This window comes from Alosa pseudoharengus, unplaced genomic scaffold, assembly GCF_046254945.1.
Source record: "Alosa pseudoharengus isolate Yale_2024_CS ecotype anadromous, Long Island Sound unplaced genomic scaffold, YU_APseudo_1.1 YU_APseudo_1.1_scf_11, whole genome shotgun sequence".
NCBI classification, from domain to species: Eukaryota; Metazoa; Chordata; class Actinopteri; order Clupeiformes; family Clupeidae; genus Alosa; species Alosa pseudoharengus.
Genome location: NW_027468576.1, coordinates 35,685,970 through 35,709,488, shown reverse-complemented (window position 1 = coordinate 35,709,488; position 23,519 = coordinate 35,685,970). Strand labels below are relative to the sequence as shown.

General features: G+C 45.9%; 2 protein-coding genes across 2 annotated transcripts in view; one reads left to right on the top strand and one right to left on the bottom strand.

The window, feature by feature from the left end:
• Positions 1–2,350, top strand: part of ankmy1 (ankyrin repeat and MYND domain containing 1) — a 16,742-nt gene extending 14,392 nt beyond the window's left edge. The window contains exons 17-18 of the mRNA XM_076275469.1: positions 903–974; positions 2,165–2,350. Coding sequence (XP_076131584.1) covers positions 903–974; positions 2,165–2,313 — 221 coding nt within the window. The 3' untranslated portion in view covers positions 2,314–2,350. The remainder of the gene's footprint in view (positions 1–902; positions 975–2,164) is intronic.
• A 3,083-nt stretch (positions 2,351–5,433) lies between these two features.
• Positions 5,434–20,364, bottom strand: gpc1a (glypican 1a). The gene is made up of 9 exons (XM_076279069.1): positions 20,168–20,364; positions 10,963–11,121; positions 9,903–10,306; positions 8,204–8,369; positions 7,550–7,680; positions 6,882–7,013; positions 6,389–6,513; positions 5,969–6,144; positions 5,434–5,633 (listed from the first exon to the last, which is right to left on the bottom strand). The coding sequence occupies exons 1-9, from the start codon at positions 20,325–20,327 to the stop codon at positions 5,434–5,436; spliced, it is 1,653 nt and encodes a 550-aa protein (XP_076135184.1). The 5' UTR covers positions 20,328–20,364.
• Positions 20,365–23,519: the final 3,155 nt, after the last annotated feature.

Sequence of the window (23,519 nt, the reverse complement as noted above, 5' to 3'; positions counted from 1 at the left end):
TTTGGGAGGCTGCAGGTCTTTGGTGGATCACCTCTTCCCAGAGCTGCTCAGTAACGTCCTGGTTCCGACAGTGTAGGATCTTCAGGAAGCATGGAGGTGCAGGGGCTGCTAGCAGACAAGCCATTGCTAGCGCTTTCAGATGCGCGGGAGCTTCTAGCAGACAAGCCATTGGTAACGCCTACAGAGGCACGAAGGGTGGTTATGGTTATGATTTTGAGTTGATCTGTTAAAGGTTTGTGAAGAGTATTTCCTGCCAGCCCTAGTATGGTTGTGAGCCACATCATGTGGCACTGGTTAGCAGATGGGAGGCCTATAGGGGCCCCCTGGTGGTGAGTAGTGCTACAGGCACCCGTTGGCTCAGTGTCACACCTGCATGACTAGCCTGGGAATACCCATACAACCTTTCGGCAAATTTGGGATTTGCTCTGCAAGTCAATCTGGCCAAGAGCCCATTTCCAATGTCCATAAAACATAGGCACTGAAATACAATCGCTAATCCGGCATGGACGTGTATTTCTTTGGAATTGAAGAATTTAAGTTTAATTTCACTGCTAGTTACGCCCCTACTGGAAGTCATAAGTCAATTAACCTTTTCCAGACCCACTCTAAATTGTACAATTGTGAAGGTTTGGGTGTTCCCAGGCTACTGAATGACCACACAGAGCAAAGACATCAGGCCACTAGACACACACACACACACACACACACACACAGGCCTCATTTTTTACAGGAGCAAAAAACCCAGACCTGTACAGACACGTACACAAACACACACCTCAAGTTGAGGGAGGTGTCAAGAGATATGTAGTGTGTGTGTAAAAGGCATTATGGGTATGAGGCTAGTGTGTGTGTGAGGTGCTTAGGTGCTGTTGTCATGTGCGTGTTTCGTTTGCTTCCGGCAGGTCAAGATCACAGTGAGCCTAGTGACACACTGGAGAGTGACCCACAAAGAGAAAACACAGGCAACATTAAGAGTAAGATGGCTATGTACCAGCTAATGGTAGTCAGTAAGAGTAAACCTGGAGTATCTGATAGCTAAATACCAGTTAATGATAGTCAATAAAAGTAAACATGTAGTATGCGATGGCTGAGTACCAGTTAATGATAGTCAATAAGATGAGTGTGTGTGGATGAATGTTGCTTTCGGGACAGCTGGCCAATGCTAGGACTAGAGAGTTGGCCTGTGCTATGATTAGTAGGTAGGCTATAGTTTGTAGGTTAGAAGAAGAACAGGGCAGACTGCAGTAACAGAGATGTGAGCAGTTGGCCTAGGGTAGGTTAGGGTTAGTTTAGAGGGTTAGGGTTAGGTTAGGGTTAGTTTAGAGGGGTAGGGTAGGTTAGGGTTAGTTTAGAGGGTTAGGGTTAGGCTTGGTTAGATTTAGGCAAGGTTAGGGTTAGGCTAGGTAACTGGTGGGCGAGGTTATGGTTAGGCAAGGTTAGGGTTATGCTAGGTTGCGGGTAGGCTAAGTTAGGTAAGGTTAGGGTTATGCTAGATTGCGGGTAGGCTAAGTTAGGTAAGGTTAGGGTTATGCTAGATTGCGGGTAGGCTATGTTAGGCAAGGTACAGGTTAGGTTAGGTTAGGGTTAGGCTAGGTTAGGTTAGGGTTAGGTTAGGATTAGGCTAGGTTAGGGTTAGGTTACGGTTAGGATTAGGCTAGATTAGGGTTAGGTTACGGTAATGGTTAGGCTAGGTTAGGGTTAGGTTACGGTTAGGATTAGGTTAGAGGGGTGAGAGCGCAAGGTGGACTACAGTAACAGCACTGTCATCTACAGAGGCTTCAGTGAAGACGCCAGAGCAGCCGTCCCTGATCACCCAGATGCAGGCCCACTTCAAGAAGAAGATGATTGTAGAGAAGCTAAACAAAAAACGGAAGGGTAGGGAGATGGGAGGCTGCCAAACACACACACACATACACACAGAGAGAGAGGGAGAGAGTCACAAACACATGTCAATCAGGAAATCCTCATGGAATGGTGTGGTCATAAGTGGGCTGTGGTTATGGGAATGCTATGTTATGGGAATTCTGTGTTTGTAATGCTATGGTATGGGAATACTGTTTATATGAATGCTGAGATTATGGGAATACTGTGTGTATAGGAATGGGAATGCTGTGAGTGTGACTATGGGATTGCTAAGTGTGTTTGCCTGTGTTCATCTCCACAGCGCTGTCTCAGAAGTGGGCCGAGAAACGACTCGCCTCAGGGAACCAGTCCAAGGGCCGGAGCGCGGGAGCCAAGGGTCAGAGCGGCCTGCCCAAGCATCCTCCAAAGACCCCGATGTACGACCCCACAGAGAACTACAGCTACATTTAATTACATCATTAATAAAGTTCCCGTTTGTGCTCAGCCATGTTTGTCCTCACAGGAATCTGAGAGTGAGACAGAGTCAAACTTAATCACAGTAATGTTTATAAACTGCAGGTGTCTGGAGGGTGGTTGCTCTGCACAGCAAATACTTGTCAATCGTGTGACGTGTTGTGTTAGGACTTAGAAAGGTTGAGCTTTCAAACAGCAGATGGCGCTGTTAGTCCAGATTTGTAAAACGCATTTTTGAAAACTGCTCGCGACCACAAAGACACTGTTTTGTGAAACACAGGGAACTTGTAAACACACTCAAGTTGTTTGTAGTGTTTAGTCAGGACATGAACATGGATTCTATATCGTCAACCTGAGGAGCGTAAACTGTAAGGACTGGTCTGGATTGGATGAGATGCAGGCTTGTCCAGTCTTCAGCTGCTTCATGAAACAACCAAGCTGGAGGAAAAATGACACGTAGGCAGACATGTTTTTTTAAAATGTCCTAATATTAACAAACACATTGACAGACACCAAACATCTGCAACAGTTATGACAGAACATAACATGTCCCATTGTGTGGACAAACATTCAGAGTTCACTTCCTGCAGTGGGCCTGTGTGTGTGTGTGTGTGTCACAGAGAGAGGCAGACCTGTGTGTGTGTATGTGTCAGAGAGAAACAGGCTTGTGTCTGTGAGCGTGTGTCTAATACTACATCACCTTCCACTCCATGCGGTGAAACCTCTACAAATTATCCACAAAGTAGTGGTGTCTCTGGTTTTCACATGCTGTCCCACAACCAAAAAGAGCCCACGTTACCCCGCTGTTCATTGAGCTCCACTGGCTACCAGAGCAGGGGCATCTCTATCTTCAACAAGCTCTTGAGGATCCAACTTTTCTTCTCCTTACACTTCTAACAACCCAACACAACTAACATGCACTTCCTTTCTGTCCTCCGCAACTTCCCTCTTCCTCTAGCACGTTCTCCTTCGACTACACTTTGGCTAGTAATTAGATATTTCTACACACTCTCATGCACTGGTAGTAATATTGATTGATGTAGTATTAATCGTTGCCTAAGCATTGTTGCTCAAATGTTATTCCTCATTTCTGTAAATCGCTTTGGATAAAAGAATAAATATAATGTGATGTGTTGAAGGAAGACAGTCCTGTGTGTGTATGTGTGTGTTTAGGACTGGCCTAGTTGCAGCAAGAAACAAATATGCAATGTCTTTCATCTTGCTCTGAGTGCTTTGGGCTTCCTTGTGTGTGTGTGTGTGTGTGCGCGTGCGTGCACTGCTCTTGGGTGTTTGTGTGTGTCTTAGTAGAACAGTGTAAGACCTCTCAAGTGGATGCCTGACAGGAGACAACAGAAGTAATAAAAGCACTACCTGGTTCTTAAACACCTACACACACACACACAATGTAGTGTACTTTCACAGATACCCTTAAACACACACATACACACTCACGTCCCTGCTGAAAAAAACAGCTAGAAAACAACTTTTGCGGGTAGCTGGTTTTACCTGGTCCAACTCTTGCTGGTGTAGCTGGTTGGGCCACCAGGTGGACATGCTGGCGTGACCATCTGAGGAAGCTGGTCATGCTGGTGTGACCAGCCTGTCGTGTGGGATAAAGCTGGTGTAAGATGGTCATGCTGGTGACCAGCCTACCAAGCTTGACATTGTTGGTGTAAGATGGTCATGCTGGTTTGCTAGAATGACCGACATAAGCTGGCATGGCCAGTTAAACCAACAATGTAGACCATCAACACCAACTAAAATGACCAGCTTGAGGTGGTGGAACAAGCAAAACCAACTAAATTACCATCGTAAACTGGGTAAACCAGCTGAAGGTATGTTTTCACAAGAGTTTTGCTGGTCTAGCAGATCAACCATCATAGGGTGGTCAAGCTGGTTAACAAGCTCCAACAGTCTGGTTCAAGCTGTTTTTTTCAGCAGGGGTGTCAGATGTGCTGTATTTTCACTGACGGCCTTAACACACAAACATATAAACACATTGTATGTAGTGTACTTTCACTGACACCCTTAAACATACACACTCACATGTGGCAGATGTAGTGTACTTTCACTGATACCCTTAAACATACACACTCACATGTGTCAGATGTAGTGTACTGACAGCCTTAAACATACGCACTCACATGTGTCAGATGTAGTGTACTTTCACTGGCAGCCTTAAACATACACACTCACACATGTCAGATGTAGTGTACTTTCACTGATACCCTTAAACATACATACTCACATGTGTCAGATGTAATGTACTTTCACTGTCAGCCTTAAACATACACACTCACATGTGTCAGATGTAGTGTACTTTCACTCACATTCCTTCTTGTGTAGATCCATTAGCAGCCAAAGGTGTATAGAAATGTGTGTCATGGAATGTCACAAAGTGTCTGTATCTATGTGTGTGTATCTATGTGTGCGTTAGGGTGTGTGTGTGGATTGGGGTGTGTATGTGGTGTGTGTGTGTGTGTGGCCACTGGACCAGCTAGACTAGTATCCCGACCACCACTGCACCACTAACAGCTAGACCAGCATCATCTACCTCAGGGACTGATGACCACTATCAGATAGACTATAGAATCAAATCAGGGGGTCAGGTGTCAGTACCTGTCTAACATCAGTGTTAGATTCAGGTGAGTCGATACCTGCCTAATGTGAATGACAGACTCAACACCTGCTGTGTGAATATCTGCTTAGTGTTAGACTCAGGTGTGCTAGAGCCAGGTGTGTGTGTGTGTGTGTGTGTGTGTGTGTGTGTGTGTGTGTATGAAAAAAACAATCTGGTAATCTGGTGTGTGTGGGGAGGGGGTATATTAACAGTAAAATGTACAGATCAGTAAAAACAGAGAATGGTTAGATGTCACGAAACATTGTTACATTATCATGAAGTAAAAAAACACTCTTCACTCTCAGTCACTGTAAGAGACGTTTCTCCATCACCGTCTCAGTCAGAGCCTTTCATTTCCCCAGCCTCCGTTTGGGATACGTCAGGACCCCCACCCCACCCCACCCGCCCCCCACACACCTATCCCACCGTGGGAACTAAAAAACCCTCGCTGACATGGAAACTAAAAAAACAGTCCTGGCCCTCCAAAGGCCTGCCCATTACCGCCTGAGCAGCACCACGCTGGCCAATGAGAGCAGGAGGAGGTTGTTACACGGAAGGCCCTGATTGGCTGTTCCTTTCACTCTCTTGTTCTCAGGGGTGTAGTACCTTGGCCGGTTGCCCCTGGAGACCAGCACCCGAGAGTGGACACAGGCCTGGCCCAAGCACAGACCACTTCCTGAACCGCTGATGTCATCACCTGGTGACAGGGCAAGAAAGCACATTAGAAGAAGAAAAAACACATATCAAAACACAGACAACCACACACACATCAAAACATACATAACCACACACACATCAAAGTATACTCATCAAAACTAAAACAACCATCACATTACAAATCATCATACACACATAAAAACAGACACAACTCACAAATAACTGCAACACACACATCAAAACACGCATATACTGCACATACATCCTTGAATTTCCCCTGGGGATCAATAAAGTATCTATCTATCTATCTATCTATCTATCTATCTACACAACTGAGCACACACTGCACATACATAACTAGTCGCTGGTGCTTACTGTTGTCCTGGAAGTCCACATCCTGTCCACTAAGAGCAGTAAGCAGGCGACTGGTGGTGATCTTCAGCTGCATGATCTGCTGCCGGACGCTCATGTCCGGCTTGGTGATGTCCACGTCCACCTCAGGGTTGTTGATCTGGCTGGCCAGGCCGTCGCCCATCACCTCCGGCAGGTACCTGAAGACCAACCACAGCCGAGCCAATCAGCTGCAGCTCTGAGACCACACCCCCTCATGTAAACCAATCAGCTGCAGCTCTGAGACTAAACCCCCCTCAAGTAAACCAATTAGAAACAGCTCCGAGACCACACCCCCTGAGGTAAACCAATCAGTTGCATCTCTGAGACCACAGCCCCTCTTTCAGTGGTGTGTTCATTTATGTGTGTCTGTGTGTGTGAGAGAGAGAAAACACCTGACTCTACCTGGCCTTAGTGTTGCCGTTCCAACACCTGTCGGTGCTGCTGGCAGCTTTGCTCTTGCAGAGGGCGGCTGGAAGCTGCAGCCAGAACTGCAGCATCTCCTTCAGCTTACTGGACACATCTGACACCTACACACACACACACACACACACACACACACACACAGAGAGAGAGAGAGAAACAGATATGACACAGAGACAGAGAGAGAGACAGACATTACACTCACACACACACACACACACACACAAACAGAGAGACAGACATCACACACACAGACATTACAAACACACACACACACACACACACACACACACACACACACACACATTAGAAACATATTCACGCAAACACACAGACATTACAAACACACACACACACACACACAGAGACATGCATCCACACACACACACACACACACACGTACACGCATAGACACAGACATATACACACACACACACACATGCAGATGCACATTCTACACACATGCTACACACACCTGCACTTCCAGACGAACAGCAGCAGTGGAGCTGGATTTGTAATGCAGGACTGTGATGCTCCTCTTCCTCCTGTCTTCAGAGCCTGCACTCTCAGTCGGTTCTACTGTTGGAGTCCCACACGCCTGCCAGACCTGCACACACACACACACACACACACACACACACACACACACACACACACACGCACACACACACACACACACACACACACACACAAACATTCAACTGATGAGTCTTAATGAGTGCACGATCCCGTCTGAATGAGTGAGTGTGTGAAAATGTGATGATACCAGACTTTATTTGAGACTGTGTGTGTGTGTGTGTGTGTGTGTGTGTGTGTGTGTGTGTGTACATGTGTGTGTGTGTGTGTGTGTACATGTGCGTGTGTGTGTGTGTGTGTGTACATGTGTGTGTGTGTGTGTGTGTGTGTGTGTGTGTACATGTGCGTGTGTGTGTGTGTGTGTGTACATGTGTGTGTGTGTGTGTGTGTGTGTGTGTGTGTGTGTACATGTGTGTGTGTGTGTACATGTGTGTGTGTGTGTGTGTGTGTGTGTGTGTGTGTGTGTGTGTGTGTGTGTGTGTGTGTGTACATGTGCGTGTGTGTGTGTGTGTGTGTACATGTGTGTGTGTGTGTGAGTGTGTGTGTGAGGGAATAAAGTTGTCAGACCTTGCTTCTGAAAGTATCCATGCCGTCCTGGAGGCTGAGCAGTCCTTCGGAGATGCGCACTGGGATGGAGAAGAGAGCCGAGTCCAGGCCTGGAGACGCTCCGAAGCTAGCGGCCACCTCGAGCAGAGCGTCTGGGTTAGAGGAGGATAGAGGGACAGAGATGTAACTACTGCTTTGGCAACATTGCAACACTTACAGTCAGGCCAATAAAGCTCATTGAACTGAAAAATGTAATTGAAATTGGGAGAGGGAGAGAGGGAGAGAGGGAGGGAGAGGGAGAGAGGGAAAAAAAGAGAAAACGAGAGTGTGTGTAAGGACATGAAAATACTGGTAGGTTAAAATCATATGGACCGACCACTGATATATTCCACAAAATGTTTCTCAGCAAAGATTATAATGTATAAATAACTATAATTCATTATTATATGTGTTTATTATATAAATCACCCCATTCATTTTGAATGTCATACATAATTTGGTCTGTATGATTAACGGTTTATTGCTTACTTAACTTGTCTGTGTATGCGTGTGTGTATGTGTGTGTGTGTGTGTGTGTGTGTGTGTGTGTGTGTGTGTGTGTGTATGTGTGAGTGTGTAGGTGTGTGTGTGTGTGTGTGTGGGTGTGTGTGTGTGGTGTGTGTGTGTTGTGCTCACCAATCAGGCTTTCCCACTCTGCCTGCAGGTCAGCTTGGTTGGCGAGGCAACCCTTCATGACGTTACTGCAGTAGTTAGGACACGGCTTCAGACCGCCCAGCCCACGGCACTGACCACAATACACCAGCTTCATAATGGCGCGATTACACTCAGCACTCAGGGGAACCTACACACACACACACACACACACACACACACACACATTTTTCTAAATATAGGACACAAATTAAGCAGGTCCAAAAACATGATTCAAACATTTGATAATAATAACACCGCAGCACAGCAGATATTATGGGTGTTATACACAAAGCACAAAGCCGTCCAAATTTGTGTGATGAAGTTGAATAGCACTGAGCCAACTGTTTTGAGAAAGCGGCTATCCTGAGACCCAGTACAAGAGACTGATATTTCATCAACATTGTTACATAAGCTTCATCCAGACACTAATCAAAACAACAGCCTACAGTACTTCTGGGGTGAGCACAGTCTCACAGCTCTCATCAGTGCTAATAATATCTGGCATTTGCAGCAGAAACCATCACTTCATGGCATTGGGAGCGTTTTTTCTACCACCACATATACCAGCCCACATTTCCAGCAGTTTTAAACAGAACCAGGGATGTGTCATAAACAGAAGGGGTTGAATGCGTAACTGAACTGTATAATGGCGCTCACTCTGATTCACGGGAAAAAGCAAAAACATTTCACACCCGGATAAACCTAGGACAGTAGACTATTTACCTATCTATCTATATAAATATATACCCCACTAAACAAGCACAAATACATATATACTGTAGTGTACATACATACATATACAAGTATAAACTACAGTCCTAGCCCAAAAAATGCAAATGAGGCCACATACACACATACACACACACACACACACACACACACACATACACACACACACACACACACACACACACACACACACACACACACACACACACACACACACACACACACACACACACACCGAGGGCCGCTACCTGTGGATCACCTCCTGTGCTGGTCAGGGCCTGTGTGAACGCACACGCTCACACACACATACGCACACACACTCCAACGGGGCGGGTACCTGTGAGACTTTGCGGACCACCTCTCTTGCGCTGGTCAGGGCCTTTGTGAACGCGCGCGCTCACACACACACACGCACACACACAGGCACACACACACACAGACACACACTCCGATGGGGCGGGTACCTGTGAGACTTTGCGGACCACCTCTCCTGCGCTGGTCAGGGCCTGTGTGAACGCGCGCGCTCACACACACACACGCACACGCACACACACAGGCACACACACACACAGACACACACTCCGATGGGGCGGGTACCTGTGAGACTTTGCGGACCACCTCTCCTGTGCTGGTCAGGGCCTGTGTGAACGCACACGCTCACACACACATACGCACACACACTCCAACGGGGCGGGTACCTGTGAGACTTTGCGGACCACCTCTCTTGCGCTGGTCAGGGCCTTTGTGAACGCGCGCGCTCACACACACACACGCACACACACAGGCACACACACACACAGACACACACTCCGATGGGGCGGGTACCTGTGAGACTTTGCGGACCACCTCTCCTGCGCTGGTCAGGGCCTGTGTGAACGCGCGCGCTCACACACACACACGCACACACACAGGCACACACACACACAGACACACACTCCGATGGGGCGGGTACCTGTGAGACTTTGCGGACCACCTCTCCTGCGCTGGTCAGGGCCTGTGTGAACGCGCGCGCGGTGATGAGCGTCCGGACCAGCGCCGCCTTCATCTGGCGCGGGGCCTCTCCGTACAGCTGCAGGGCCTCCGCCTGCTTCACGCCGCACTCCAGGAAGTCGTCCGTCAGGCCGTCGGTCGCCATGGTGATGTTGGGCGTGGCCTTGATGCGGCGCTCCAGCAGCCGAGTCCAGAGGTCGTCCAGCGCCTCGTCCAGGCTCAGCGGGGTACCGCGGTAGAACCGCCGCAGGTCTCCGTAGAGATCACGGAACAGTCCCGCGTTCCGCTCGTAGAGCCCGCCCACAGCCTCCGGGAACTCCGACTCCAGCCAGCGCTCAGAACCGTCCAGCAGCTCCAAAAAGTATGCTAGAGGAAAGTTAGCAAGACAACTGGTCAGTGAGTGTGTGTGTGTGTGTGTGTGTGTGTGTGTGTGTGTGTGTGTGTGTGTGTGTGTGTGTGTTTGGCTGTGCATTGACCATAGCCCGAATGAATCCCCCTGCCTCTCTCACCAGTGTGTGTGTGTGTGTGTGTGTGTGTCACTGTCTAAGCTAGGGTGTTGTCTGTTGAACGTAGCCTGTATGAATCTCCATGCCTCTCTCATCAGCATGTGTCTGTGTGTGCAGCTGCAATATTGTGCGTTGAGCGAAGCCTGTAAAGATCTCCCCGACTCTCTCATCAGGGTATGTGTTTGTGTATGTGTGTGTGTGTGTGTGTGTGTGTGTGTGTGTGTGTGTGTGTGTGTGTGTGTGTGCATGCGTGTACATTTTTGCAATAATAGGTAGTATATCCATCTGGAAATGACGATGCCATGTTTACCTACTCTGTGATTGATCAGATATGTCTAAGTGTGTAACATACTTCCATCAATGTTTGTATCTGTAGATTCTTCATCCAGCGTAGCCTGGATGGATCTCCCCGCCTCTCTCATCAGCGTGTGTGTGTGTGTGTGTGTGTGTGTGTGTGTGTGTGTGTGTGTGTGTGTGTGTGTGTGTGTGTGTGTGTGAGTGTGAGTGTGTACTCACTGTCGAAGCTGCGGTACTGTGCGTTGAGCGTAGCCTGGATGGATCTCCCCGCCTCTCTCACAAGCCCCTCCAGCTCTCGGCGACTCAAAGCCACAAGCGTCTCCTCCATGGCACTGGTACAACACGTGTAGCCCTGAGGACACACACGCAGGTGCTCACCTGCACACACACACACACACACACACACACACACACACACAGATATATATGTAGATACATTAAATTAGATTAGATTCAACTTTGTTCACTTGTATTGTATAAAACTGACACCAGTGTTTCCCCTACAATGTATTCATCAGCGGTGCAGCGCCGCTCCTGGAATTCAAGCGCCACTGCAAAAAAAGTTGCCTAATTAAAAAAAAAAATAGACGCAAGTGAACTTCAGGAACAGCTGCCGTTCGTTCAGGTTTCATGTCAACAAATAATAGTAGGCTAACGTTGAAGGCGCAGTCAGGGATTCCACAGGAGATCACGCTTGTTTGTGTTTATGTTTAAGTTTATTAGCAGACGCAATTTTGTGCAAAAAACGTAGCCTACATTATGTTAACCAAGGAACCAAATTAAACACGCCAGCGAGATAGCTCGCCCCTACCTTCAGTAGCCTATTCCCAGATAAATCCACGCATTGTTTCGTTTTTGTTTGTGATACAGGCAATTCTTTCAAGCCCTGTGTTGCTAACATACCTAGGCTGTGAAACTAAGGTCTAGCTAGCCTATTGGTGGGTTTAATTGAATTTGAGTAATAGGATACGCAAGCATTTACATCTGAGATAGTTTGTAATTCCTGTAGAGCTCATCAAAATTATAGATATACAAGACACTTATCTGCTATAATCCAAGATAGATTTTCTTCGAATTTTTGACCATTTATTTTACCAAATGACATGGGAAATATAATTAATTTCACCCACATATTCTTATGCACCATGCACAACAACGCTACTAAGTTAGCTTAAAACCGTGAGAATCAAGCCAGCGTCACTCAATTCGACTTGCACAGCACCAATACAGTGTAATGGCATGAAAGAGAAGTCTATATAGTTTATACAGTGCTGTGCAAAAGTTAAGACACCCATGCTGAAATTGACTAAAGGGAGGAATAAAAACATATTTTGTCTTTTGTCTTAATGCCTTAATTAAAAAAAAAATAGGACATAAATTATTTTTAATGCATCATGTATTGTAAATAAATACATTATATATAAATGTCTTAACTTATGCACAGCACTGTATATTCTAAATAGTAATAGTTTGTACAGTGGCCTACAGTGTACAGTTGTACAGTGGCTAATACTAATAATGTAAATGAAAAAGGTGAAAGAAAAACATGAATACATGACACGTACACAGACGATCCCCAGATCTAGCGTACAAGTTATCATTTTCTGAAAGTTTATCCTCTTTGCCATTTTTCCCTCCTTCTCACAGTGTGTGTGTGTGCATGTGCGTGCGTGCGTGTGTGTGTGTGTGTGTGTGTGCCCTCCTTCTGACGGTCAACAGTCACCAGTCGGCTGAGAGAGCAGCCAGCCCTAGGCAGCTCACACACTCATCTGCCAATTAGGGCACAAAACTCCTCCCAATACAAACACATACGCACGCATGCACACACACACACACACACACACTTCTACCTACAAATGCTGATGTGTGTGTGTGTGTGTGCATGCATGTTGGTGTCAGTGTTTGTGTGTTTGACCTGTTTATGTGTATGTTTTGTGTGTGACCGGTATATGTATGTGTATGTGTGTGTGTGTGTGCTAGTGTAAGAGTGTTTGTGTGTGTGTGTGTGTGTGTGTGTGTGTGTGTGTGTGTGTGTGTGTGTGTGTGTGTGTGTGTGTGTTAGAGTGTGCGTGCATGCGTGCGTGTGTATGTGTGTTTGTGTGTGTGTGTGTGTGCGTTGTTTGAGCTTTAAGTGGCATGTCTGGAGGCTGGTGTGGTGGGTGGCATTAGTAGGCCGTGACCCAGAATGCTGGAGGGTTGAGAGCACGCTTGAGAGGAGAGGAGTAGGGGTTAGGTTGAGCCTGCTCATCCTTCATACTTTCTCCTCCATCCCCACACATCCGTAAACTATGGGGAAATGAATTGTGGTTGGGTTGGAATGATTGAATTAGATTAGGCTGGGTTGGGTAGAGTTGGGCTGGGCTGGGTTGGATTGGGTTGAGTAGAGTTATATGAAGTTGGGTTGGGTTGAGTAAAGCTATATTAAGTTGGGTTGAGTAGAGTTATACTAAGTTGGGTTGGGTTGAGTAGAGTTATATCAAGTTGGGTTGTGTTGAGTAGAGTTATATTAAGTTGGGTTGTGTTGGGTAGAATTTGATTAGATTGGGTTGTGTTGGCTAGAATTAGATTAGATTGGGTTGGGTTGGGTAGAATTAGATTAGATTGGGTTGTGTTGGCTAGAATTAGATTAGATTGGGTTGGGTACATGTAGCCTATGTATCTCTCTGGTGGCTCCTTTCATTTTCCCTCTGATTATATTGATAGCCTGGTTGTGTGTGTGTGTGTGTGTGTGTGTGTGTGTGTGTGTGTGTGTGTGTGTGTGTGTGTGTGTGTGTGTGCTCCTTTCTCTTTCCCTCTGATTATATTGATAGCCTAAATGACAAACCTCTCAGGGAATGTAGAATTTAAAATTGGTGTTGTTATAGACCTATAAGGCCTATATCCAGCCAGCATGTTTTAGGCCAGTAAAGGTTCTCGTTTCTTGACGTTGTTCTGCAAAAAGGCATGTAACTCCCCTTGTGCTGTTGAAATTCATTAAAAATGTCTATTGTAGTTTCTTTGACACAATGAGGTTAACAGTTTCATAGCACATATGCTTACTGTATATATCAATCCATCTAAAGCAGGTTGTGGGTTGTTGTTGACACTATGGGTCTTACAACTTCACATAACTCCACATAACTGTTTAATCCACTGCTGATGAAATATAATACAATGCTGATGTAATCCAATGTATTCAAAATACGTTACTCAATTTGAGTAAATTTTAGGAATACGTTCCAAAATACATTTTAGGGCATGTATTCTGTAATCTATAGTGGAATAAATTTTTTAAAGTAACTTTCCCAACACTGTTTTCCATATTGGCATATCTGATGATTACACTGTGCTACTTAGGCAACAATTAGGGAAGCTTAACAACCAATCTGAGCAAATCTTTTCCCAATGGCCCAGACGTCAAATTCAACATGTTAAATCAGCTGTAAACAAGCCGATAAAGGTCTGTCGAGATGGTGGTGCCGCACACACTGCACCAATTGCAGCTACAGATGCTCATCGACTAACCAGACACCAATTGCAGCTACAGATGCTCATCGACTAACCAGACACCAATTGGAGCTACAGATGCTCCTCGACTAACCAGATGTTATCAGACATCTGTCCGTCGGCTTGGTGTGCAGCCCCTACTGCACACCACCCATTTGTGCGGTCAGCTCAGCATCCTCCTTACATTACATTCTCTAGGGTTGGGTAGGGTTAGATTAAATTGAGTTGGGTTGAGTTGGGTAGGGTTAGATTAGATTGAGCTGGGTTGGGTTGAGTTGGGTAGGGTTAGATTAGATTGAGTTGGGTTTGGTAGGGTTATATTAGATTGAGTTGGGTTGGGTCAGGATGGATTGGGTTGAAGTTGGATTAGGCTGAGTTGGGTTGGTTGAGTTGGGTTGGGTTGAGTTGGGTGGATTTGGCTAAATTGGGTTGGGTGGGTGGATTACGCTGAGTTTGGTTGGGTTTGGTTGGGTTGGGTGGGTTGGGTGGGTTGAGTTGGGTTGGGTTGGGTTGTGTCGGGTTAAGTTGGGTTGGGTGGGTTGAGTTGGGTTGGATTGGGTTGGGTTGAGTTGGGTTGGGTTAAGTTGGGTTGGGTTGAGTTGAGTTGGGTTGGGTTGGGTGGGTTGTGTGGGTTGAGTTGGATTGGGTTAAGTTGGGTTGGGTTGGGCTGGGTGAGTTGAATTGGATTGGATTGGGTTGGGTTGGGTTGAGTTGGGTGGGTTGGGCTGGGTGAGTTGGATTGGGTTGGATTGGGGGTTGAGTTAGCCCAGAACTGTTACACACACAGAGAGAGAAAGACAAGCTCACACAAACAAGACCACTATTAGTAGTCTAGATCAGGACACATAGATCAGGTTTTTAAATCCTGATTTTGTGAGCGCTGTATCAGTAACACAATAGGACACTGTAGCACATGAACACACGCTCACACTACATCCCTGAGCACATACCATACACACCACAACCCCCACCCCATGCACCCCACCCCCACACACACACACATCACCCCCTCTAAAAACCAAATCACAATGACAGCTGGCCTCCTTTTAAGGGGGGGGGCTCACTGCCCTACATGATTCAGATCTAGTACCGCCGCCACTTAGCAAGCTACATCTTTCACACACACAAACACACATTCTCTCCCTCTCTCTCAAACACACACACACACACACTCTCTTTCTTACATTCTCTTGCTGTCTTGCTGTGTCTCCCCTCTCACTCTCATACACACACACACACACACACACACACACAAACACACTCGCTCGCACACCTCAGTGTCCTACACTTCCTGGGCCATTTTATTGTACTAGTGGCTGTCACTACATATCCAGTGGGGGACACCAGACACACACATACACACTCACAGAAGGATTAAGGCGTGTCCCTGAGATTAGCGACGCCGAGGTGTGTATTAGTGAAAGTGTAATACTCTTACGCCAACTGTGGTGTATGTCTGTATGTGTGAGGGGGTCATGTTTAGATCATGTTAACACAAGGTTACTACTCCAGAGTCCGAGGTCAGAAATCTCACCTGTCACATGCCATAAACCCTTCATTAAGTGTGTGTGTGTGTGTGTGTGTGTGTTTTCTATAGATTAGTTCCTTTATTTACATGATTCACAAACATGTTTAATGATTTACAAATGTTTTGATGATTCACTAATAAATATATTGCTATTTACAGATGTAAACAGCGTTAGATTTATTTACAGATTGACAAACACATTTATAGATCAGTTGTGGATTTTGGGGACCTTTCTGACTGCTTGACCAACAAATGTGTGTGTGTGTGTTTGTGTTGAATATTGATTTAGTGTGTGTGTGTGTGTGTGTGTGTGTGTGTGTGTGTGTGTGTGTGTGTGTGTGTGTGTGTGTGTGTGTGTGTGTGTGTGTATGTTTGTGTGTGTTTGAACTGAGGACTGATTAAGCATGTGTGTTTGTGTTGAGAACTGATTTAGTGGTTGTATGTGTATGTGTTTGCGTTGAGTACTAATTTTGAATGTGTGTGTGTTTGTGGTGAACACTGATTTAGCGTGTGTGTGTGTGTCTATGTGTGTTTATGTTGAGGACTGATTTAGCATGTGTGTGTATGTGTGTGTGTGTTGAGGAGGACTCACCAAAAAGATGGTTTCTCTCATGGGATTAAATACAGATTAGTGGTGTTTTTAAAAACATCCTAATCCAACAGTTAGCAAACCGGCTACCCTCACCAACCCCACACACCACACCACTACTAATACACATACCACCCCATGGTGTGTTTAACAACAGCTTCAGCTGTAGCCTCTAGAACAGAAGTGACTGTTTTAAGAGTACGCCTCAAACTGGGTCAGTCTTTGGCCTGTCGCACATGATGACTACATTTGATCCAGATTTGATACACTATGATCCACTAGATTTTCTACACTTCATCCAGCTATTGAGTTAAACGGCTACTGAGTTGAACAGCTATTGAGTTAAACGGTTTGAGACGGAAGGCTGCTGCCTTGCTGCCATGGTAGAGAGCAGTCTCGTAAGACATGACTTTGGAGTGAAGGCATCTTTTAAAGAACGATGGTTTCGAACGGCCTCTTCAGAGAACGTTGACACTATGGTTTCCTTTGAACACCCTCAGGCTTTCGAACAGGGCGGATGTTCCAGCAGCAGCCTTGGCCTCTCTAACAGCGAGGAGGCTGGCGAGTCTGGACATGAGCCTCGGTCCACCTGACAGCATGACCTCGCACGCGGAGTTAGTGGACAGTGTACCTCTCCGTGGGGGAGGAGATTAGGCGGCTGATCTCTAATTGGCTAGGCTACCCTGTGAGGTGGACTTTGGATGGCCGCTGGACTTCCAGGCTGCTTCAAAGGCAACCACTAACTATCACCTATCAAGAATCCCCATCCCTGACTAATCCCCATCCCTGATGACTTCCTATTTATCATAAGGACTGTTGCTAACAGCTAATGCTAACCCCCAGCTGAGGGAATCCTGTTTGTTGCCATGTCAAGTCAAACCAAATAGCCGCTAGTCTAGCTAGCCAACTTTCACTGTGCTGACCTCTGCTGCCACTCTAAGCTGATTAACCCTCGGTGTGAAACCAATTATCTGCTTTCAGACAAGCAGACCAACCAAAGTTGTCAAAAGAAACATCCTCCTCACAATCCGCTAGATGGCTATTCCGTGACACTGTAAAAAAAACTCTGTAGGCAGCCCAGCCTACAAAAACTGGAAACAAAGTCGAAACCCTGTGTGCAGATTCTCTGGGAATACTGAAGGGAGGTGTGAGCCATGTCTGGTGTGTTTCGTTTGGTCCTTGGTTAAAATATAGTGTACTGTATGTTGTTTTGGGCAAAAGCATCTGCTACTAATGTTAAACATATACATAAACAAATGCAATTTCCTGTGAAACCACTGACTGCATAATTTCGATTTCCATTGCGATGTCTATATTTTAATTTATAGTTTTTTTTATTGTTTATTCATAAATGGAAAGTAGAGTTTGCATCTGCAAAGAACACTTGTCAATTACTGTTGATGTAATTATTGGGAGGTATCTTTTCAATCGTTCCAATCCCTTCAACCCCTCAAACACACTGTAAGTTATACTGTGTTGACAAAACACCACATTTGATACTTACATATAAACACACCCAGGGCCTAATCCTAAACCGGCGTCTACACACACACACACACACACACACACACACACACACAGACATCATCTCACATACAGCTGCTCACGTACAGACACACACATACACACATGCACGGCATGAAACGCCCCTGGCCTTTACAGACAAACTGCCTTCTGCATCCCACATACAGCTGCTCACGTACAGACACACACATGCACACACACACACACACACACACACACGCACACACATCCCCCCCTCGACAAAACCATCTGCCACACTCACAGACAATGGTGCTCGGCTCCTGTTACAGGTTTCCTCTGTTCAAGCAGCCAGACACTAAGGATGAGTACTACACACTCACACACCTAATCATATCAGTAGACACACACACACACACACACACAGACACCTAATGGTACCTGCACACACACACAACTATTCATACCTGTACACACACATCACACACACACACACAGACACACACACACAACTATGCATACCTATACACACACACACACCTATTCATATCTATACAACACTCCCCCTCCTGCATCACACACCCACACACACTCATACACCCACTCATACACACTGTCCTCCTACATCTCACACTTCCCAGTGCTGCTGAGGCTGATGGAGGTGACCTTGAGAATACCATTGGTTGCCTAGAGATGAAGCCGTCTGTGCCGTTATTCACACACACACACACACTCTCTCTCTCTCTCTCCTCTCTTTCTCTCTGTTTTCCTCACACACACTACAGCCAAAGGTAAGTGTTTATGAGAGTGTGTGTATGTACAGAAGCACACACAGAAAATACACACAGTAGGCTAGTAGAGACATGCCAGCGCCAGGCAATAGCATCCCTTACAGGCATATGCTATATTAGGGAGGGACGTGCTAGTGCCCCTAGTCTCCTTAGGAGTCATGTTAGCAGCACCACACACTAGCACCTTTAGGAAATGCTAACACCGCACACTAGCATCCACAGGCTTCAGGCTCCCTGTCGGTGCTCTGAATGGTTCAGAGACAATGCCAAAGGTCAGTGGAAACAGGGGACACCTTAGTACGGAGTCCAGGCTGCAGAGGACACTCAAATACTGAGTCCAGGCTGCAGAGGACACTCAAATACTGAGCCCAGGCCGCAGGCGCTAGCAATGGACACTGGTACTGAGTTAAGACCACAGGCGTTTGCTATGGACACTGTAGTACTGAGCTAAGACCACAGGCGTTTGCTATGGACACTGTAGTACTGAGCTAAGACCACAGGCGTTTGCTATGGACACTGTAGTACTGAGCTAAGACCACAGGCGTTTGCTATGGACACTGTAGTAGCCTACTGAGTTAAGACCACAGGCGTTTGCTATGGACACCGTAGTACTGAGCTAAGACCACAGGCGTTTGCTATGGACACTGTAGTAGCCTACTGAGCTAAGACCACAGGCATTTGCTATGGACACCGTAGTACTGAGCTAAGACCACAGGCGTTTGCTATGGACACTGTAGTACTGAGCTAAGACCACAGGCGTTTGCTATGGACACTGTAGTAGCCTACTGAGCTAAGACCACAGGCATTTGCTATGGACACCGTAGTACTGAGCTAAGACCAGGCGTTTGCTATGGACACTGTAGTACTGAGCTAAGACCACAGGCATTTGCTATGGACACTGTAGTAGCCTACTGAGCTAAGACCACAGGCGCTCATATTGGACATTCTAGTACTGAGTCCAGGCCACAGGCGCGCACAGTACACACTCTAGTACTGAGTCCAGGCCACAGGCGCAGAGGCCAGCTGCATGCAGAAAAACCTACTGGGACGTGAAACAGTCAGGGACATAATATGGACCAGACTAGACACAGTGCTCGAGACAATAATCATCTGGCCAGACCTGAGAGCGGGCAAGTTGCAGTAGTGGCGCATGGGACCACATTACATTAACAACATGCAAATTATGAAGAATAAGGTTGCAATGCTGAACTGTTTTTTTCTTTCTTTCTGCAGACTGTTAACACACAGCACCGTTTTAAAGAAGCTGCACTAGATAGGCTAAATAAAATAGGATGCTGGCACCGGACTCAAAAAAGCTTGACTACGCTCATTTGTAGGCTATATCTTTGCACAGGCCTAAAAGCGTTCAGAAAAACACGGTTTGGCAAAACCGAGCTCGAGATATTCGGCAGCAAGTGACTGCCTTTTCTGCCGCTATGACGGCGAGGGCGTGAGCGCTTATTACAAAGAGAACAAATAGAATACGCCACCCGAGTGCTGTATGATTTCCACCCGGCCCCCAAATCCGACTCCATCCTGTGATCTCACCAGATATTTCGCTTTGAGGAACTCCATTTAACGTGAAACCCTTGCCGCTGTAGAACTGACGAACATCAGCGCAGCTTCGCGCCTTGCTGCCCACGCTGTCCGCCGACAGTAGTACCGGGACAGCTAGCGAGAGGAGCAGGATTGTCGCCGTAACATCCATTGTGTCTGACACACGGTGCGATGCGAGCTCGGCAGCGGAGAATGCTCTGAAGTTAAGATACAAGAAGCATAGATTAAATCCAATTCCGTTGATCAGAAAAAAATAATGTCTACTGATAATCCAGAAATGTATCCACAGTTTCAATTGTATTGTCAGCAGGTGCGTGCAGAATACCTCTCGGCAGCACAGGTCCTCTCACTGAGGAAAAAACCCCGAATCAATCACTGAGAAAAGCATGTGCTACATCACTGCCTTCTGTGTCCGTAAAAGTCTAAATCCGAATAGCTTTCCCATCACATTGTTTAATAACAATGTCATTATAGTCCTACACCGATCGTGATAATAGAGCAATTCATATAAATAGACCGAGATAAAGACCGCACGCGAGACAGGTGCCTGTGCGCTCCCTGTCGCCCTCCCGACGCGCGTGCTGGTGTTCTCTCTCTGCGTGCTTGTCGGCTCCACCTGCAGGTGGCAGCGTGCAGCCACTCTGCAGTTCACCGGTTCCGCGTGCAGCCACTGTACTGTTCGCATCGTTCTGCAGGCTGGGTTGACCATCAAACGTTAGCCGGAAAGAAACAAATGCACTTGGCATTTGAAAAACCCATCCCATGCTCATTTATTATTGTGTGGAGTAGTGTGGGATCTTTTATTCAAAGCTTAAGTCGACTTTCACGCAAGTAGCCTATAACAATCTTCCCATGCATACAGTATGCACAGAAAAGCAACTCATCAGTCTGACCTGATGGATTATTAATAGGATGAAGGTGGAGTACAAGATTATGAGATCGCATATTTGTCAGTGATTAATGTCTATTCAATCCCAAAATACCCCCCCCCCCCCCCAACACACACACACACACACACACACACACACACACACACACACACACATTCAGAGTCTTTCATCTGTTCAAATTCCCCATTGCAAGTGATGTGAGGTTAGTTTTGGATGGTCGTTTCTGAGTGTTAGTGTTTTGGTATTTGTGAGTTCAGTGGCAGGAAAGCTACAAGCTAGCTGTACAACACCCGGGGCTGGGCTCAATGTGGGGCGGACTCGGAGTGCAACGTTGAGCTAAACCCACGTCCAGCACGTCATTCCCCGCTGATGGACCTCTGTTTAGATTGTGTTTAGACAGGGAAAGAGTCTTGTTTATTTATTCCAAAACATCTAAAACATGTAAATGAACATCCCTAGACATGTAATATACACAGGGCAAAGTTAATGGAGACAAGATTTAAATTTTCAATTTAATATCACTTATAGAGCGCCAAAACATTACACATGTCTCATGGCGCAGAGTGTTCAACAATCAGAAGGCCCATGAGTAACAGGGGCGAGGAAAAACTCCCTAGAACCTCGAGCAGGTCCGCGACTCAAGGGCCTGACCCATCTGCCTAGGGTCAGTACAGAACCGTAAAACGGGGTACAATAGTATAGGCCTACAAGCAGGTTGCAAATAACTATATATTAAATTGTTGCTGAGAATCCATGTGATTTTGACCTGGGCCATAGCTTGATGCTCATGATGGGGATGGTAATGATGTATTGGTGTTGCTGCTGCTGGTAGAGGGATCATTTCACCTGTGCCAAAAAATGAAAAATAAAATTTTACTTTAACAGTGTGGTCGTTTATCAAAACTAGAAGGAGTGATATTAGGCTCTTTAATCTAGTCTGTTGCCTGACATTATTGTGATGTTCTCTTCCGTCTGTAGAAGAACCAGACCGTTTGTTGAGAAATAAAGTAAAGTTTACTAGAAATAATACTTCAGTCAGGTGACATGCATATGTATCGTTAACAGGCACATCATGTATGGTACCGGGCTTCTTCATATGTAATATGTAACAGTACATAACGGCAGAAGTTCATGCTATATATCACTGTCATAAAGCACTTTGTAATGTTGTACACAATAAACATTACAATTATGGTAATATGCACACAAGGACTAAAATAGTCTCAAATTTAGAGCTCTAATTTAAATGCTAGGCAAAGTGCAAAGTCAGTCTATGGCCAAAGTTCTCTTTCATGAACTAACAGCATCATGTGATGAGACAGCTTTTAACTAACCCACTGTTGTTTGTGCTTAGGACCTTTCTCATGGTATTAAATCTGCAAATAGATTTAGCATATTAATCAAACTTTAGGCTTTGCACTGTGTCCAGCATTTCATTTAGGGCTATTGATGTATTAGAAATTAATAACTAAAAACAATGGGAGGGACTATTGACTTTGCCAATCTCAAAGGCTGCCAAACCAAAGGTATTCTAGATTGAGAGAGAAACAGAGAGACAGAGAGACAGACAGAAAGAGAGAGTGAGTCTCTCCCAACAAGATGATGTAAGTGGATGCAGGTTATAGCATATTTGTACACAGGTAGCCAAACAGAAACGAGAGCAGGAATTGACCCACCTTACCATATTTCACATCACTTATTGACCCCACAAGCACACGTGCCATTTCATGTTTTGCCGTGGAAAACACATCCCTTTTTGGAGAACCTTTTTCACAGGGTGGGCCATATTCTGGAATCTGTATAGGAACAGGCAGACAGACAGGGTGTACAGATGGAGGGCAGATCAGAAAGCATCGTTAATTTACTGAAGTGGGTGGCTACATATTTAGACTGGAACTGGAGAGGGCTATATGAGTGTTTTAGGCCTACTTTCTGGGACTTAACTTGGTAGCACAGCAATGTTACAACATCAAGTTACACAGAAGCTGTGTAGATTCATCTTAAAGGTAAACTATGCAGTATTGGCAATTTCCTTTTTCTCGGTTTTTGCTTCTTTTTCGCTGGCTCTGTCATGACGAATGTCTGAGAAACTCCATCGCTACCTTTTTCTAGCCGGTGCCTGGCGTGTATGTTTATTTGAATGCAGTAAACAATTCGTTACACACGTTATACTTCCTGACACTGAGGCCGTCGGCCCGCCGGCCCACAGTTGCAAGGGTGGTTTTTCCGCTCACAGGCGCTAGGGGGAAGCGACACAGCCACCATTCAACCCGAAAAAAGTCATATAACCATTCCAATGACTCTGAAGCTGTTAAATGAAGGTAAATTAAGCTAAAAAAAACTTGCATATTAAGCTAAAAAACCTGCATAGTGTGCCTTTAATAAACCTACCGGTATCAGAGCTGAAGTTAACAGGAACTTACTGATGGTTAACATTATTAACGTTCATGACA

Excerpts from the sequence above, each read along its gene's own strand:
- gpc1a (XM_076279069.1), bottom strand. The coding sequence starts at position 20,327 with ATGGATGTTACGGCGACAATCCTGCTCCTCTCGCTAGCTGTCCCGGTA. Across the intron at positions 11,122-20,167 it reads TCCTCAAAGCGAAATATCTG|GTGAGCACCTGCGTGTGTGT; the intron begins GTGAGATCACAG and ends GTGTGTGTGCAG. Across the intron at positions 8,370-9,902 it reads TGGTCCGCAAAGTCTCACAG|GTTCCCCTGAGTGCTGAGTG; the intron begins GTACCCGCCCCA and ends GTGTGTGTGTAG.